This window comes from Podarcis bocagei, assembly GCF_964188305.1.
Source record: "Podarcis bocagei genome assembly, chromosome: 2".
Taxonomy (NCBI): Eukaryota; Metazoa; Chordata; class Lepidosauria; order Squamata; family Lacertidae; genus Podarcis; species Podarcis bocagei.
This window is the reverse complement of record NC_138126.1, coordinates 47,005,674-47,022,351: the sequence shown is the minus strand read 5'-3', so window position 1 is coordinate 47,022,351 and position 16,678 is coordinate 47,005,674. Positions and strand designations below refer to the sequence as shown.

General features: G+C 41.2%; 1 protein-coding gene across 3 annotated transcripts in view; it reads right to left on the bottom strand.

Annotated features, from left to right (window-relative positions):
- Positions 1 to 278: 278 nt before the first annotated feature.
- The window catches only part of EEFSEC (eukaryotic elongation factor, selenocysteine-tRNA specific), a 167,029-nt gene continuing 150,629 nt past the window's right edge, over positions 279 to 16,678 (bottom strand). For 2 of the 3 annotated variants that reach the window (XM_081184185.1, XM_081184188.1), the window contains exon 8: positions 279 to 1,155. In XM_081184185.1, the coding sequence (XP_081040311.1) occupies positions 971 to 1,155 (185 nt within the window). In that variant the 3' untranslated portion in view covers positions 279 to 970. Of the gene's footprint in view, positions 1,156 to 2,952; positions 3,013 to 16,678 lie in introns of all 3 variants that reach the window. The other variant, XM_081184186.1, reaches the window with a different exon arrangement.

Genomic DNA, 16,678 nt, shown 5'->3' with positions numbered 1-16,678 from the left:
GGGTACGCATACACCTAAACATTTTGTGAATCTTTGGACTTTTGCGCATTTACTGTATTTATTTTTCTTGAGTCAAAACGAGAGTACCCCTAAACATTTTTTTAGAAAGAAAAAAACACTGCATAGCGGTCACACAAAATGTGGGTTTTGTGTCCTATGCTCAAGATTCTGTCTAAATACTTAGGGAGAAAGAGGAGGATGTGGAACCAAATAACTGAGTTAAAAACCTCAAAAGTACAATTTATTCTCTTTATATTTAAATCAAACAACTGCTCACCTCAAGCCACTTAAAATATTTATTCTCGCAATTTGACACTTTGGTAATCACAATTAAGTTGCTTTTGGGGACATGAGCAGCATTCACATTCAGCAAAACTTCTTAAGAGTAGCTCAGAGTTGCTTATTTTCTTAGCTTTCCTAGGAAAACATTAACCAGCAGATTCAGAAAGCTTGTGTAGAAGTATTATACCAAAGCATTAAACAGAAAAGGTTAACAACGTATACCATGAAATTATGTACATCCCTGAGGATGTTCTGACACTGAAGCCAGTTATAAATGGTACTCAAGATACAAACCTCATTTACAAAATAATCCCTGCCTTACAAACAGCGCATTTGGATTATTAAACATAAAAGAATTTAAACATCCAATTTAGTTTCAACATGCACAGTGTTTACACTTTGCCTTTCCATCAAGTCAGGGTGGTGAAATTTCACTTATGGGCTCAATTTACAGACAATCACAAAGCATCAGTAAGTTCAAATTAATATATAAAATACAAATGATACAGAAGTATTTGCATTAGCTGTGAATTAATAGTTTCAACAGGTGCCATCTACCTGCAGCACAGCAGATTGGAACAGCAAAGCCAGAAATATCTAAAGCATCTGTAAGGCCAATAAGAATGGTCTAGAGTCCATGGGAAATGCTTTTTGGTGTTCAGCCTTTAAAGGACACCTCAAATGTTTCTCAAGACTGAATCATTTTCTTCTGTGCATCAAAGACGTATCTTTTAAAGAGAAGAGTGATATGAACAGGCTGGACTGAGTCAACCTTGCTGCTTTCATCCTCTTTTCCTGTATCTCCCTTCCCTGCCTTGGGCTTCTTCTTAGAGGTGGCAGTCAGAAGTGCCTTTGTTTCTGGCCTCACCCCATCTGAAAAGAATAAAGATACGTATTTAAAAAAGGAAAAACCTCTGGGCAAACATTTCAAAATTATTAATGTCAATCTCAAAGTAGTTTGAACGTGAGATCATCCCCGCAGGATTCCAAAGTAGGAACAGCAGTCCAGTAAATCTGGGAGAATTGGCAATTCTATCACCTCATTTCAGATCTTCATTGACTAACAGAATAAATAAATAAATCTCCTCAAAACAGTTCAGCAATGTTGCACATAAAGGTCCATTTATACACTCTAGCCTCTTTCAGAATCACTGTCTTCGCCATCTGAAGGCCTAAAGCTCACAAACAGCAGATGAGGTGGCAAATCTGTGTTGGGGATGTGATAAAACAAAACTCCTGTTTCCAAATACAAACAAATAAACAAGTCTGGGATGTCAGAGACAAAGCCTAGGCTTCTATCTAAAACACTAGTTTTCCAAGTGTACAAATGTCTTTGGTGAGAGATTACTCCATCAAGTGAGCAGTTTGAAGTGGCAGCATTAGATCTCCTAATATTTTAAAGACAAACAGTTCCATATTTTAATACATTTGATGAAAAGTGAAAGAAAGAAAACTAATACAATTGCCTGCTTCCATTTTAGACTACTGCAGGAAATGGGTACACGGTCAAAATTGGTATACGAGTTATAATTCAGCAAGAAAATACAGTTGCCACCATTTGCCATAACCACACATGAGAGGGTGAATTTATAACTGTGATTCTGTATATGCCAAAGTGTATCACTACATAATCCAGAGTTTTTCCAGAAACACAATATGAATTATTATGCTTGTCGTTTTTATACTCTCATTTTAAAGGGAAGAATGTATTTTGTAAGTTTAAACACTTTGCTGGTAAGTGTTCAGATATTATGAGTAGGAACACAAATACCTGCCCTTCTGAAGTCTTTATTTTAACTTGTCACATTGGAGACTTTTAAAGAGATATACAGGTAGTCTCACTGTAATCAAAGCAGCAGAGCAAGAGAGAATAAGTGGTGTCCAGGGCCTGCCCTTGAGTCCGAGGTCTTTTATTTCTTGAAGTGGGATAAGAGAACTCTCCTTACAAGCATATTCAGTGCCACCCAGCTGAATATTCCGAAAACGTAGTTCTTGGGCAATGAGCCAATTTCAGCTCAGGTATTTCTAACCTGCAGTGTCACATAACCTTATCTCAAACACTTAATCAGCTTCTCTCCCCTCATACTGAAATTCAGAGACAGATTCTCATATCATGGCTCGACAAAAAGATTGAGATGCTTATGATTTACTGGAGACAGGACGTCTACAAGCACAGGTGATCTGTTCCACTGCAGACAAACTAAATGGCCATTCACAGCTGATTGTGGCGATTCAACACCGGAAATATTTTTTGTTTCTTTCTTTCATACTTGTCAGGCAGATATATCCACCATGTGGCAGGTGCAGGATGCTGCAGCGGCCTAAAGGAAGGCAGAAGCTACAGTAGTAAGGCTAGAAGTCCATTAACTTTTCTCTTTTCAGTACTTATGGCCATTTTTTTCCAGACATGGCATGGCAGAAAGCTGCCTCGTGGATTACCTGACTGAAACATAGTCATGTGAACACAATGTCTCACCTGTTAGTATTAATTTATAAATCCTGAAGCAGTTGTTAAGTTATGTAGAAACATGACTGGAAAGCTTTGAGGGCTACTCAGCATTTTTTACTACTTTTTTTAAAAAATGTATTCACCTGAATGCTGTCCCAAGCTCCTTTGAGGAGAAACAGGATGAACAACAATATCTAAAACTTAAGTTTAAATGTACTAACCACATATCATCTGGATTCATTCACTAGGGAGCTGTGATTGCCAGTGCCGCCTTGTTGAGCCTACAATCAGTATAATGTATGGAACTGTAAGATAGCAAGCATGGTCTGGAAAAGTACCTCTTTTAAAAAATTATTTAAAAGCGTGTATCCACAGAGATGTGCCATCTACATTAAGTAGAAATACTGGTGTAAAACTGATGCATACTGAACAATAGTTTATGATGTGAAATGTCTGGAGCTGCCCTATGTTGTACAATACTTTGAAAAGTATTTATATACTGCTTTGCCAGGAACTCAAAATAAATTATAGCAATGAAAAAGACACAGTTAAACCAACAACATAAAGAAAGCTCACTAATCAAACTTAGACCACCACAGAAGACTTTAATCAACTTAAAAATAAAAATCTTACAGAAAGTTCTTCTTCCACTCCTCCCCAGCTCTGTTGAGAAACAAGCCAGGGTCTTGCTTGTCACCATATCCAAACATGTGCCTTATGATTTGTCTAATTGGACATGAACAAACCATGAGCTTGGACTCAAATATCCCAATAAACTGGACTTTGGCTTCCTTCCTGACAGCATGGCAGAATGGGGTAGAAACAGAATGGACTTATTTCAGCTGTGTGTTAAACCATAGATTGTTTGTTTTAAATTATGGTTTAATCTGGCATGCAAACCAGACTTTAATCCCTGCTGGAAAGTAGTCCTAGAGGCATGGAATGGCGATTTTAAAAGTCCTACTGTGGTTAAGCTGCAAAAATAGCAGAGGCAACAAAGCCTGTTGACTCCAATAAGCTCATATGCTCAAGACAGGCCTTCAGGCACCAAAGCCCCAGGCTATGTGAATCAGACAGTAAAGTAGAGTTGGAGTCTATGGCCTGCCTTGATTCTGCATGCTAGTGGAAGAAAGTGCAAGAGCTCTCACCAGCGAAACAGGGCTCCCCCCCCTTCTCCTCCATCTCCCCTATTTCTGCTCTGGAGGGTCAGGAGAAATGCTTGTGCTGACAGAACAATAAAAAGAGCTTAACACTGAATTCCTCCCTATGAAACAGATGCAGGACAGGAGGGATAAAAATCTAAACATCCAGTCAACTTTGTTTTACATGAGGAAGAGTGAGCAGAGCAGAAGTGCACAAGGCGGAAGGAAGATATCTATTTATTTTTAAAATTTCTATACCGCTTTATATTTTTAATAAAAACTTCAAAACGGTGTACAGCCTATTAAATCAATAAAACAATAGCCAGGCAATGTTTCTCTGGCCTCATGAGGAGCCTTTTCAGTAGGGCTAGGTGAGTGTGGGCCCCACCCCCTGGGTCAGGTGGAAAGGGCCTTGTAGGGAGCGGCCTCCACGCCTCACAGTCTAGTAAAGTAAGCTTCACAAATGTGCTCCACACCATATTATGGAGAAACAGGGTATGTGTGGTGGTGGTGGTGATGGTGGGGGTATGTGGGGAAAGAGCACTCCATAGTAAGCTTCCACACCTATTCAGGTAGGCAATTACCTCCAAGGCATTTTAAAGAAGGGAGGTGGAAGAAATAGGGTAGCTCGCGAGAGCAAGTGAAATCACAGGCTTCCAGCCAAAAGCCGCTCAGGTATTGCTGCTAGGTATCTAAATTACTTAATCAGATTCCATGACCCTTATTCTGCAAACAGATTAGGTGGCTGCTGGCATCATACCCTGACAAATGGCATGTGGTAGTTTCCCCCCCACTCTGGTGCCAGGAGGTCTATGGGCTGAAGAGGCTCTGTGACACCGAGCAGCACAAAGAGGGAAAGCTCAAGCAGACAGGCGGGGAGGTACAATCTAGGTTTCATCTACCTTGCTGGATTTCTCACATTACACACAATGCATACTTTACATTTTACAAGACCAAGGAAATGAAGGAAAATATATCCTTCACCGAAGAAGACATCAGCCCCTTAATAGCTGAAATGACGGATATTTTTAGATTGAGGTCTAGTTTAACTTACTTACATTAAGGGTCTAATCTCTTCTGAACAATGACTATGTAAGCTTGAATACATAGTGAGAAATCTGTTCCATTAATTAAGTGCTGCCTGTACTACTCGGATTTGTAGCAAATGTTAATAGATTTCTCTCCCTTCCTCTCTTGGACAATTACTTTATTTTGCCAACTTGCTAATGGCTTAAATTGAAAAGGTCCATGTGAGAAAGAAAGAAAAAAAGGAAGAAAGAAAGAGAATTTAGCTGCAAAGTTCTACCAGGCAACTAGCCCACATTGCTCGGAAATACCTACATATACTAATATTATTAATGGGCATGGTAGATAGCAGGAAGCTTAGCAAATTCTTCCCCACCCATTTTGCCTCAAAATGCATAAGGTGATTTCGGTTCTATTGGCATATATATTATTATACAGCAGACTAACCTGTACAGCGTTAGCAATATAAACACCATAGCTCTTAACCTATCACCACACTTGAGTAGCTTCTGCTTGCTTATGCTTCACTGCTTTCCCTCAAGGTGGTGGTGCTTAAGCTTTGCACCAACATGAAACCACATCACAGCTCTGAGCTGCAGGTTGTAACAGCAGACACACAACTCCCGCATCACGTCCTTGTGTGCTCCTTTCTAGGAGTAATTCTTATGCCCTCTACAGCACATCACTCACAATTTGTAATGCTCCTCTTGATTCCTGCCATGTTGAAAAAAGAGAGGCAAACATGGCCGGCTTCTTTATGGCAAATGCCATTTTTGCTCTGAAGGTGGGCGGAAGGAGCCACCCTACTCCTAGGATCCTGGTTAGAATCTATTTCACAGCCTATTAAGGTGTTATCTTTGCAGCTTTAAATGTGAAATAGAAACCCTGTGGTGCTGGAGGAATTCTAAGCTAGGGCAGGCAATGCCAAAGTGGGGCCCCACAGATACTGCCAGACTCCAACTACCATCAGCTTCAGCCAGTGGTCAGGACCGATGGGAGCCATAGTCTGTACCATATGGAGGGCACCAAGTTGGCTATTCATGATACAGGGGGAGAAGTTTCATCACTGCTGTTCAAGTTGCACAACACTTTCCTAAAATACAGCTTTGGTTCCTTTTTAACTCTTTTCTGAAAATAAATTGTAGCCCAGATTTTTATAATTGCAATGCAAATTTTCATCTTCAGCACGAGTGTGCAACTGAATATAAACATATGCAACCAGAGTAATTTGGTATTCAAATTACACACAACAAAACATAGGCTTTTATTTCTTCAGGGAATCAACTGCAAAAAAATGGCAGAGGTTGTTTTTAATAATTCTTCTCTTCTATCATCTAGCGCTTGATATTTTGTATCTCCCTAATCAGGACTAGCCAGAAGAACCCAAGGGCTACTAAAACTGGGCCTCTAAATTCCCTTGATGCGTTACTGGACGGGGTCGTTTTGTCCCTAATTCAGCATCTGCCTACGAGGGTCATATATATGCTTTGCCTAGGCAAAACAGTTTTATTACCTCCAAACCTTCTCATGGTAATGTTCTGTATTCATGAATTAACTAGACAATGCTGAAAAGGGGGAGAAGTTGAACCCCACTTTTCTGCTGTCATAAAGAACTGGAAAATTGTTATTTCCATTCACTGAACAAACCCTGAAAGGGTATTATCAGAGGTCAGTGGCTCCCATATGTAGGTTAACATTTATTCTGTTCCACCCATTAGGATGTAATTTTTATTTGGAGACTAAGCACCATTTGATTCTCTTTCTGCAGACAGCATTCATTATATCTCTCATTACTTCACTTTATACATAAAAAAACTTTTCTCCACTTCCATCCTGCTTAAGCTTCAGGGGCCTGAATCACACAACACAGTAAGCCAAACCTTGGCTTACTTCAGAACAAAAATTATTAGGGAGCAGCAAAGTGGCTGCAAACTCCTATCCAGGAGCCCCCAGGTTTGCATGGATCCAGCAAGCCATAGTTTAGCTTGTTATGCCATGCCAACCAGGCTATTGAGATAAAATATTGGTCCTCTTTTTACCCATCGTTCAAGAGGTTGAGAATATACTCAGGATATACTCCCTCCCTTGCAGCATTTCTCATCACTTTTAATCATATCTGAGGAATTCATAGTGAACCTTCACCAAGATTTGAAACCAGGATATGCATTAAGGTGGCTGAGGGGTAATTCATTCTGGAGAGAAGGGGGAGTGCATTACATTGCGACCCCAGTCCCAATCGCTCAGCTGTGCTAAAAAAAAGGCAGGACTGCCCAACTTGTGACCCATTCCCCTCCAAGACAAATGCAACATACAAGGTATGTATTATGATGACTTGTCAAGTGCTTGACAACACCTCTGTTTCAGGGATTCTAGACAGGCAGCAGAAACTGGAGGTTTAATGAGCCCCTGGCAAGCTGCAAGACATGGCTGATTAGCTGTGCTCAGCTTGGCAGGTCACAAATTGTGCAGGCCTTGTGAAGACAGTTTCCATCTGAATCAACCCATTGTGGGCTGGGGAATGAGGGATGGGGAGGGAGGAGGGAGGAGTTAGAATATCCACCCTGAAATGAAACTCCTTCCCATTCATTAGATAGAAAGGCTGTTCATTAATATCTGATTTCAACTCATCAGTATCTGCAGTGTTTTATCCATGTTTTCCAGCTTCATTTTACCAATTTCCTAAGACAACCTCTCTCCTTCCATCCTAACACTGGTTTCCCTACAGCAGGCTTCCTCAACCTCAGCCCTCTAGCTGAGTTTGGCCTACAACTCCCATGATCCCTAGCTAGCAGGACCAGTGGTCAGGGATGATGGGAACTGTAGTCTCAAAACATCTGGAGGCCCGAGGTTGAGGAAGCCTGCCCTACAGCTTCCTGGGATGCCATACATGTTTCCTAAACTGACCATGACTCCTTATGAAGTCCTATCTTTCACCTCTCTTTATATGGTGCTTTATATCAGCCAAGCTTTTAAAGGAAAGGATTGCCCCCTCCTCTTTTAAAGGTTGAACAAACAAAAAACGCTGAGTTTGTGGAAAAATTGTAGAAAGTTGACCTCTACTTAGTGGGAGGAGAAGTAAGACAATCCAATATCTTTTCTGTGCCTGCCTAGGTTGAGAAGGGGATAACAGCCAAGCCACTAGCTAATCAGAATATTGTGAACAGGTGCCATAATATATGTAAGGACTGAGCTTTTGCAGAGAGAGAGAGAGAGAGAGAGAGAGAGAGAGAGAGAGAGAGAGAGGATAAATTTATACAGCTGAGCTCCAAACCCACAAAGAGAAGTCTGTGCACTGACCGTATTAAGTATCAGAAAATGAAAAGTGCCAGTTTCTAATGTGATGACAGTTGCACTCAAACACAGATTCAAACTACCCATCAAGAGCCCCATTTCAAGAGCCCCTTTTATGTCAAATGATCTCCAAGCAAATAGGTTGAAAAACTCAATGAACGCTGTTAGCGTTGGTATATCACAAATATTTCAGCATTAGCATACAGTGTGTACTGGATTGTAGACACCTACAGCGTGGAGAGATACAAGGTGCATACCCAGTACACAAAAATTCAAAGGGAGGGAACTGACACCCATGTAATACCAGTGGAAATGTCATGTTTTAAATGCCTCTCTTGAAAGCCCTATGCACAACTGCAATCATACACAAAAAAAGCACTAGATCCAGCACTTCTGGTTCATCAAGGAATCACAGAACCAGTCCAAAGATAGTTTGCTCTCCTTTTCTCTTAAAATAACCTGTCTTAGGGTAAGTCTCAGCTACTACTTGCCTACTCGACTTGAAAATATCCATAAGAGGAGATTCTACAACCTTATAGTCAGATTATTAAACTGATCATTAGCCATGCTTCCTTCATATCTAGTTTGGGAAGTTAGTACAAAATGGATGATGTCCTGGTTCAGGCACAACTAATCCCAGTGATATTCAAACTCAGGGAATAGTAGTCTGTTGAAATTACATTTAATGAGAGCAAGCCAACTTCAAACTGTGGTTTCAGATCCTGGCTTATTCTCACTTATAGTAATTTAAACAAACCACATTTCCCTTCGTTTGGACACCACAGGAACTATGGCTGGTTTAAAACCAGAAGTGGGTGTTTTCAGGCTCCTCTGGTGCGTGAAAGGGGAAGAGGAGGGAAAGAGGAGCATGTGGGTCACTCATACAGTGGGAAACCATGGTTGACTGTTACACCTGAATCAGACCAATGTGTGGCTAATCTACACAGGCACACCACAGTATTTAGTTATATGTATATCCCTGCAGCTGGAAGCCATTCTATTGTTTCTGAGGGCTACTTCACAACAGCAGTAATATTTAACACCATCAACACTGTGCTAGGGGCCGTGCAACATACAATTGACATGATGCCTATTCAGACAGCCCTGTCTCCCTGCCCTTAGTTATATCAATAGCAGTAAGAGAAACAGGCTTATCATAATCCCTACACAGTCCCTGCAGTCTTGCAGAGACAGGACTTAGGCCTTCATATCACACCATGGTAATCGGCCGAACAGCAGAGCCCTCTTTACGCTAACTGCTTAGCACCACTTTGCATTGGGGCTATTGTCGCCGTAATGTGCCCATTGCTCTCTCTAGTTTAGACATGCTCACCAGTGTCAGGAAACTCTAAAGCCTATTCTTGATTTGCTGCCAGCATCTACACAAGGCATTATCTGACTCCTTTCTGGAATTCAGAGTCATGTTACTTATTGGAGGTTCGTGAGGAATGTTGCCATCCCTCACTATTGTAAGTGGGATGCCCAATTAACTTCCTTTGTACACTCTGGCTGGAAGAACTCTGCCAACAGCAGCTTCTTGCTTCCCATCTGCATTCATATGTGACAGGAAACTGACTGAGGAGCATAAAACTCATTAATAAAACAATTTTGATACTGGAAGTAATAATTATGGGAGGCAAAGGCACTGCTTTCAAATGGGAGAAAAAAAGACTTTCATGCCTCTTTCTCCCTCTCTCTCTCCCTAAGGGAGAGAGAAAACTGAACAAATCCAAAAAGAAGGGTTAGAAAGAGTCCTTATTTACAATGGATTATTCACAGCCATTTTTCACAGTTACAGGATTTCCTTAAAATGAACCCTAACAACCTTAACCCTCTGTCCAGTCAGGAACGAGTAAGTCAGCCCTATAGGAGCTGATTAAATTGAGAATTGGAATCCTTGCAACCTTAGGTGGGAAGTTTCCTCCTATACCCCAGAAAGGGGTCAGCTGGGGAAAGTGTAGTCAAGTGGCTGAAAACTCCTACATGTAATTGCAACAAGAGGGAAAGGAGAATCATGTAGTACTGCTATCTGAACATAGCAACACAAATAACTCAGCATCACCTTAGATGTTTAGAAGCCTCAGCCAGTTTTAGCACCAACATTTACAATGCTGCATACGGACCTCATTTGAATGCTGCAAATATTCTGAAGAACTGAAAATTTCAATTGATATTCTATTCTGATTCAAATAGGCTCAATTCATATGGCATATTTCACAATCTCTAAACCCAATTCAGTTTTTATACCCCTGCCCATCCATGAATGAGGAAGGTCCAAGCATATAATGCAATATTTTTATCTTCCCTGAAGAATTTCCAAAGTCATTCTAAGAAAGGCGTTGCTCTCTCAGAATCAGGATTTAGCCTGAGCTTCTCCTGAGCAGAGGAGAGTGATTTTTTTCCATCTGCCTTCTTGTTAAGATTATGAATACGGATAAAAATGGGAGCTACTACTATCATTCCCAGCCTGAGAAATTCAGTGTGTGTGTGTGTGTGTGTGTGTGTGTGTGTGTGTATACACACACTACTGCTCTATGTATACAAACAATGTATCTGGACCCTGCTATTCACATGAAACCTACTTCTAATGACTTGATATCTTTTTACCTCAGATTCATGTCCTCTTTTTTCCAGAGTATGCAAAACATTTTAGTTATGGAGATAAATCACAAATAAGAAGTTGTTATTATACATATAAGACTATCCCAAGAACTGAATTTGGGGCATTTATACATAGCAGTTGCTATACTGAGGGGAAATTCTCATACGAGAACTTTTGGTTCAAAGTGTGTGCGGGGGGGGGGGTGTTTCTTCAAACCACCACTATCAGGTCTTACTCTGGCAAATCACTGCCATTTCTCCCAGGATTTCTCCCTAAAATGAGGGCAAGAAGTACTGTCCTCACTCTGCTTGTGTTCAAGTGATGCACCCATGAAGAATGGGGGCAACGGTGAGGTGGGGGTTTGCCAACCACCAGGGTGGAGTGGGAAGATCATGTTCAAAATAAGTTTCTCATTGAGAAAAGCACAGGCCCTGACTAGATATATGTAAAATTAGCAGAGCAGAGTTTTAAACAGGGCACAGTGGTTGAACTGAGATTTATAGTTGAAATTCGGCATCAAGGGTACATTTACTTTCATTTTGATTGTTCAAGGACAATATAATATTGAATTGTCTTCTACACCTTGCCTGGCACTTTGAAAACAAGCACACCAGCTGATCCTGGCTTCATTCTTGAAACACAGCATGTTGTCCAGAAAGTGCCCACCAACATTATTTCTGATGAATCAGCTAGGCTGCTTTTCACATCCTCCTTGGCCCCTTTTGAACAGGTGTGGTGCGGGAGACGGTCAAGTTGGGGCTCATTCTTGAAATGCAACATGCTATCCTAAATGTGCACACTGGCTTTATTCCAAATATCATTTAAACTTGAAATACAGAATTGTGCCCTGGTTATGCATACCAGCTCTCATTCCAGTAGCTCAACATTCAACAGGATTATCACATTACAAACAACCTGACAAATGGAATACTGAACGGGCAGTAATTGAACCAAAGGAATCATCTGGCTTTGACAAATATGACAGTGTATGCCGACAACAAAAACAACGAGAAGTAAAAGAAGTATACGACTTTTGGGTGAGTTTATGAAAGCAACATTTGAAAATGGTAGCATATAAGAATATCACTCAAGGTGCAAAGGGCTGCTGGAAGAGAAATCAAGGGTTGCATTCAACTAATACTTGCTCAGAGTTCACCAGTTGGCAATAATGGCCATGACTAAAGTAGGTCCATGAATTTTGATAAGTCTACTTTGTATTCAAGTTAGCTGAGTACAACCCCAATAATTATTTGCCTCTGTAACAACAACAACAACAACAACAACAACAACAACAACAACAACAACAACAACAACAACAACAACATTATTTTTTAAATTTATACCCTACCCACCTGTTTGGGTTTCCCCAGCTACTCTGGGCAGTTCCCAACAGAATATTAATAATAAAAAAGCAACAACATCAAACATTAAAAACTTCCCTAAACAGAGCTACCTTCAGATGTCTTCTAAAAGTCAGATGGTTGTTTATTTCCTTGACATCTAATGGGAGGGTGTTCCACAGGGCGGGCGCCCCTATCAAGAAGGCTTCCGTTATTGTGGTAGAAGCCATATCAACGAAACCTATGGTGTTGGACTGCACCACTTCGCTCTAGTGCCACCCCTGCAGGGTGGGTTGCCCAGGGGGAAGGGTTGTCCTGTTCTATTTTTCTCTCCCACTGCTTGTTACCACTCACATATCTGTCACCTAGGGTTAGGGCAGCCCAACCAATTGCAGGACCGCCACTCACTTCAGACAAAGCTGCTTAACACCTAGGGACAATTGGGAGATGGGGTATTAGGCAGCAGTCTTTCCTCAGCTTGTGTACTGGGATCTTGGCTTCTCCACCAGAACATGATGGGACGTAAGAGACACTGGGGAGTCTTAAAGTGGTGCTGAGGTCAGAGTTGCACTACACCTTCCACTTCAGTTTTGTCCTGTCTCAGGTGAAGCTCCCTGAAGTGTTTTTGGGAATAGCTGATTTGGGGCTCCAAGGCAGGGGCGAGAGAAGAGAAAGATTAATACATTATTTTTGTTGTGGACAGAATTGCCATTCTTCACCAGGATAGTGGATATTTATTACTATTTAGTATCCTTATGCTTTCCAGTAACTAAAGTTGCCATCCTATGGGCATCTATATTGAAGTAATTTCTATAAACACAGTAGGAGTTACTTCCGAGTGTCGTATAGAATTTCCTATACCTGATTCTCCCTCTCTGCAGGGAGTCTCTGAAGCTAGGCTGGATGATCCCTAGCTGGCAAAGATCTTTTGCCTGGCTATGCAAAGCGTTTGTAAAACAAAGAAGCCAGTTATTCTTCTCCTGCTCGGATTTCAATATGAATTGGAGAATTTAGGGATTTGTAAAGCTTGCCTCTCCTTTGAGGCAGGTTTTAAGGAGCCCCCAAAGTTCTTCTGAGCCTGGTTCAGGAGAACTTCGGCAGCACCTCTAATGCTGTGGGAAGGAGGGGGGAGGTGATGAAAATAAAGTAATGAAAATATTTAGTTGCCCACCAACTCCTAGACTCGTAGTGCACTAGAAACACACACAATTTCCCCCCTTGAAGCATTTCACTAGGACGCAAAGCACAGCTGTTTATATTTGTGGTGGCTTTAAGGATGCAAAATCCTCTTGTACAAATTCTTGCTTCAACTGCACTGCTAGAACAGATTTTTTTCTGTGCTCCTGGTTATTACAGAAAGAGTTCTCTTTCTTGATGAAAAAGACAGAAGCTGTCTGAGAGCAGGGGAACAGCTTAGGTAAATTCTGGCCGAAGCTGTGTTTGGAAAATCCTCACATCAAGAAGGGATACAACTCTTTCATGCTCAGTGCCAATTCTACACAATGGAACTCTCCAGCAGTCCTTAAAGGCACATTTGTATCTTGGCTTTCAGTGCTAGCAATCAAGAAAGAATGCAAGAAAACACAACTGTTTCCCAAGCACTGTTTGCTGGTGCCATAATTAATGTAATCAAACAATTCCACAAATTGCTTCCAATTGCTGGCGTCACTTTCATGTGCAGAGCCAGACTTTCAAAGAAGGGCCCTTCTTTCCCCTAAACCCTTACAGTGGGAACAAGGCTTTGCTAAACAGTTTAGGATAATTTGTACTGTAACAAGTCCCCAGGCACCCTTGACACAATTTCAATTGCCATCTAATTTTCCTGTGTAATTGAAAGGCAGCTACTATGTTTAAATAATTACAACACTAAACAGTTCAGAGAGGTCAGTTCAGAAGTTCCCATAACAGAAGTGGAAGTCTTTGGGAAGAGTAGTTTTCAACAGCCTCAGCTGTAGATGGTATACTATTATTATCTTCTTCAATTAAAGGTGGCAACTTTGGTTCAATCCCTTACTTTCATATACTGCACATTAACAGAGCTTAGATTTCAAGGTTTACAAAGGCAAAAGACGGAGGGGAGAACGTTAAAAAGTTTACAATTAGAAGACTTCTGCTTGGCACACCACCTCTTTCTCTGTCCAAAGTCTCAAGACAGGGGAAAGGATGATATATATATAAATGACATGCTAATTTTCTAAGTGAAGAGGGGATTCTTTAGCCATTGGGAAGCTTTCATTTGAAATATAACTTCTTCCCTGCAGCTAGCATAGGAAACAGCGTATCTTTTGATTTTCCTGGGTATATAAACTGGGACTAAACTAAAAGGCACAACATAGGCCTATAGAGTTAGAGAGAAAATATTTTGGAAAAATACCACTGTAATTCTGCTTAGTTTCACAATTATTTGGGCACACTGTAATTAATAATAATAAAAATACAGTGATGCCTCGCAAGACGAAATTAATTCGTTCCGTGAGTTTTTTCGTCTAGCGAATTTTTCGTCTTGCGAAGCACGGTGTCGGAAAAGTTTTGGAAAAGCTTCAAAAATCACCAAAAACCTCAAAAAAGGCTACCACACCGCGTTCTATGAGTTGCTCCTCGAAGTCAAGTCGCAACTTATTAACGGTGTTAAGAAAAAGGAAACAAACTTGCAAGACTTTTTCGTCTTACGAAGCAAGCCCATAGGGAAATTCGTCTTGCAAAGCAGCTCAAAAACTGCAAAACCCTTTCGTCTAGCGAGTTTTTCGTCTTGCGAGGCATTCGTCTTGCGGGGCACCACTGTACTAATATACCCCATGTACTAATATGCCTCAGCTACGCTGAGCAGCTTCCAACAGAATATAAAAATACAGTGAGACATCAAACATTAATAGATGTAATAGGTAAAAGAATCTAAAGCAATTGCCCACACCTGTACAAAGTGCTGAAGTATGCACTTCTTCACCTGTACCCAGTTTAAAAAAGTAAAGCATGCAGGGGAAAGATGATCCAGTTTCTTAAAATGTAGAACATCACCATCCAATGGAATAGATGAAATAGAATAATGCATGTCAAAACAATGATTTTGAACCATACTGTGCAATTATCAAATCTCAAGTATGCAACTAATATAAAGTGTTTAACTTGCAAAGCTATTGAGCCCAGATGCTACCTACTGGCTGAGCTGAAAAAAAACAGTGTGGCTGTTATCCAGCTTATTAGGAGAAGAGCTTATCAATCCTAGGAAAGATGGGAAGACAAAACAACAGAGCTGGCTTGCATAGGCCCCAATGACCTTGCATTAGCTGCTTGCCTGTCCTTGGCATTAAAAAGTCTTCAGAGCACAGACCTTGGTGGGTTAGAAGAAGCTAAGCACGTAGAACAGGTGGTATTGCAAGCATCTGCAAAGAACAGAACAACATGGGATCTGTGGCTCACAGTCTTCCTATTCATTAAGAGTCCAGCACTAGATAAATCAGGGTCTCTAGTTCACTGTTAGCTGAAACATTAGGACGCATCCCAAGTGTTCCATGTAATCCTGGTGGGGAACAACAATGGAAAGTTTTTAAAGAGGTTAGGCTTTATCAGACATAATTAGTTTCCATTATCTCAGGGATGGCATGCATTTGTTGCCACTCTTGAGTGCCTGCTTGCTGATCGGAGGGCTGCAGTTAAAAGCAAGGGTGACCTTGGGTTGGCTTTATTTTTTCCTTTTATTTAAGATCAACTATCACCTCTGTCTTTGACATATTTTTGTCAAAAAAGATAGATTAGCAAGAAAAATGTTGATAGTGAAACAATGATGGGACCTCAAAGCTATACTATTTGTCTTTTTTTATACAGTGAATCTACAGTTCATACACACACACACACACACACACACACACAGACACACAAAACTTTGGGGGGCAAATACAAAATTGCTTACAGGATTCCCTTACTAATGTATGAAAATTCATTCTCGGAAAGTACTATGAGACAAATGGGAAGTGAAAGTTCCAGACGACTTCCGGGTTAGCGCCTCCGGCAATGGCGGATTTCCTCTGATCGGGAGGAATCCGCTTCGTGGAAAGTAGGGTCTGGACCGCCACAGCGAGGCGGAGACCCATCAAAAACCACAGGCAGAAGAAGCCTGTGGACGTGGGATTCGGCAGGCACCTTTTGCGCCTCCCCTACTCACGGGGAAACCCGGTTTCGGGGATCCGGAGCGACGTGAGGTGAGCGGCGCGGTGCTTCGAATCGACTGCTCTTTTCACGGAGTGAAGCCGCATTGCTGTTGCCGGAGAGCGCTGACTTTTTCCTGTGGACAATTGGACTTTAAACAACTACCCGTGAGTAGAACGGAAAATTGGACTATGAAACATCTTAATTTGGCACCGAAGCGGGAAGGTTCTAAACAGGAAGTCCGCCTTCCGCTTTTGTAAATAGATTGAAGCAAAAACATTGCAAGCTAAAGTCTGGAAAGTCTTTTGTAAAGGATTAAATCTCCATCGGCTAAAACTACTAAACCCCCTTTGGAAGCAGGAGAAGAGGGGGGAAATTTTAGATTGTTCAAGACTGCAGGAGA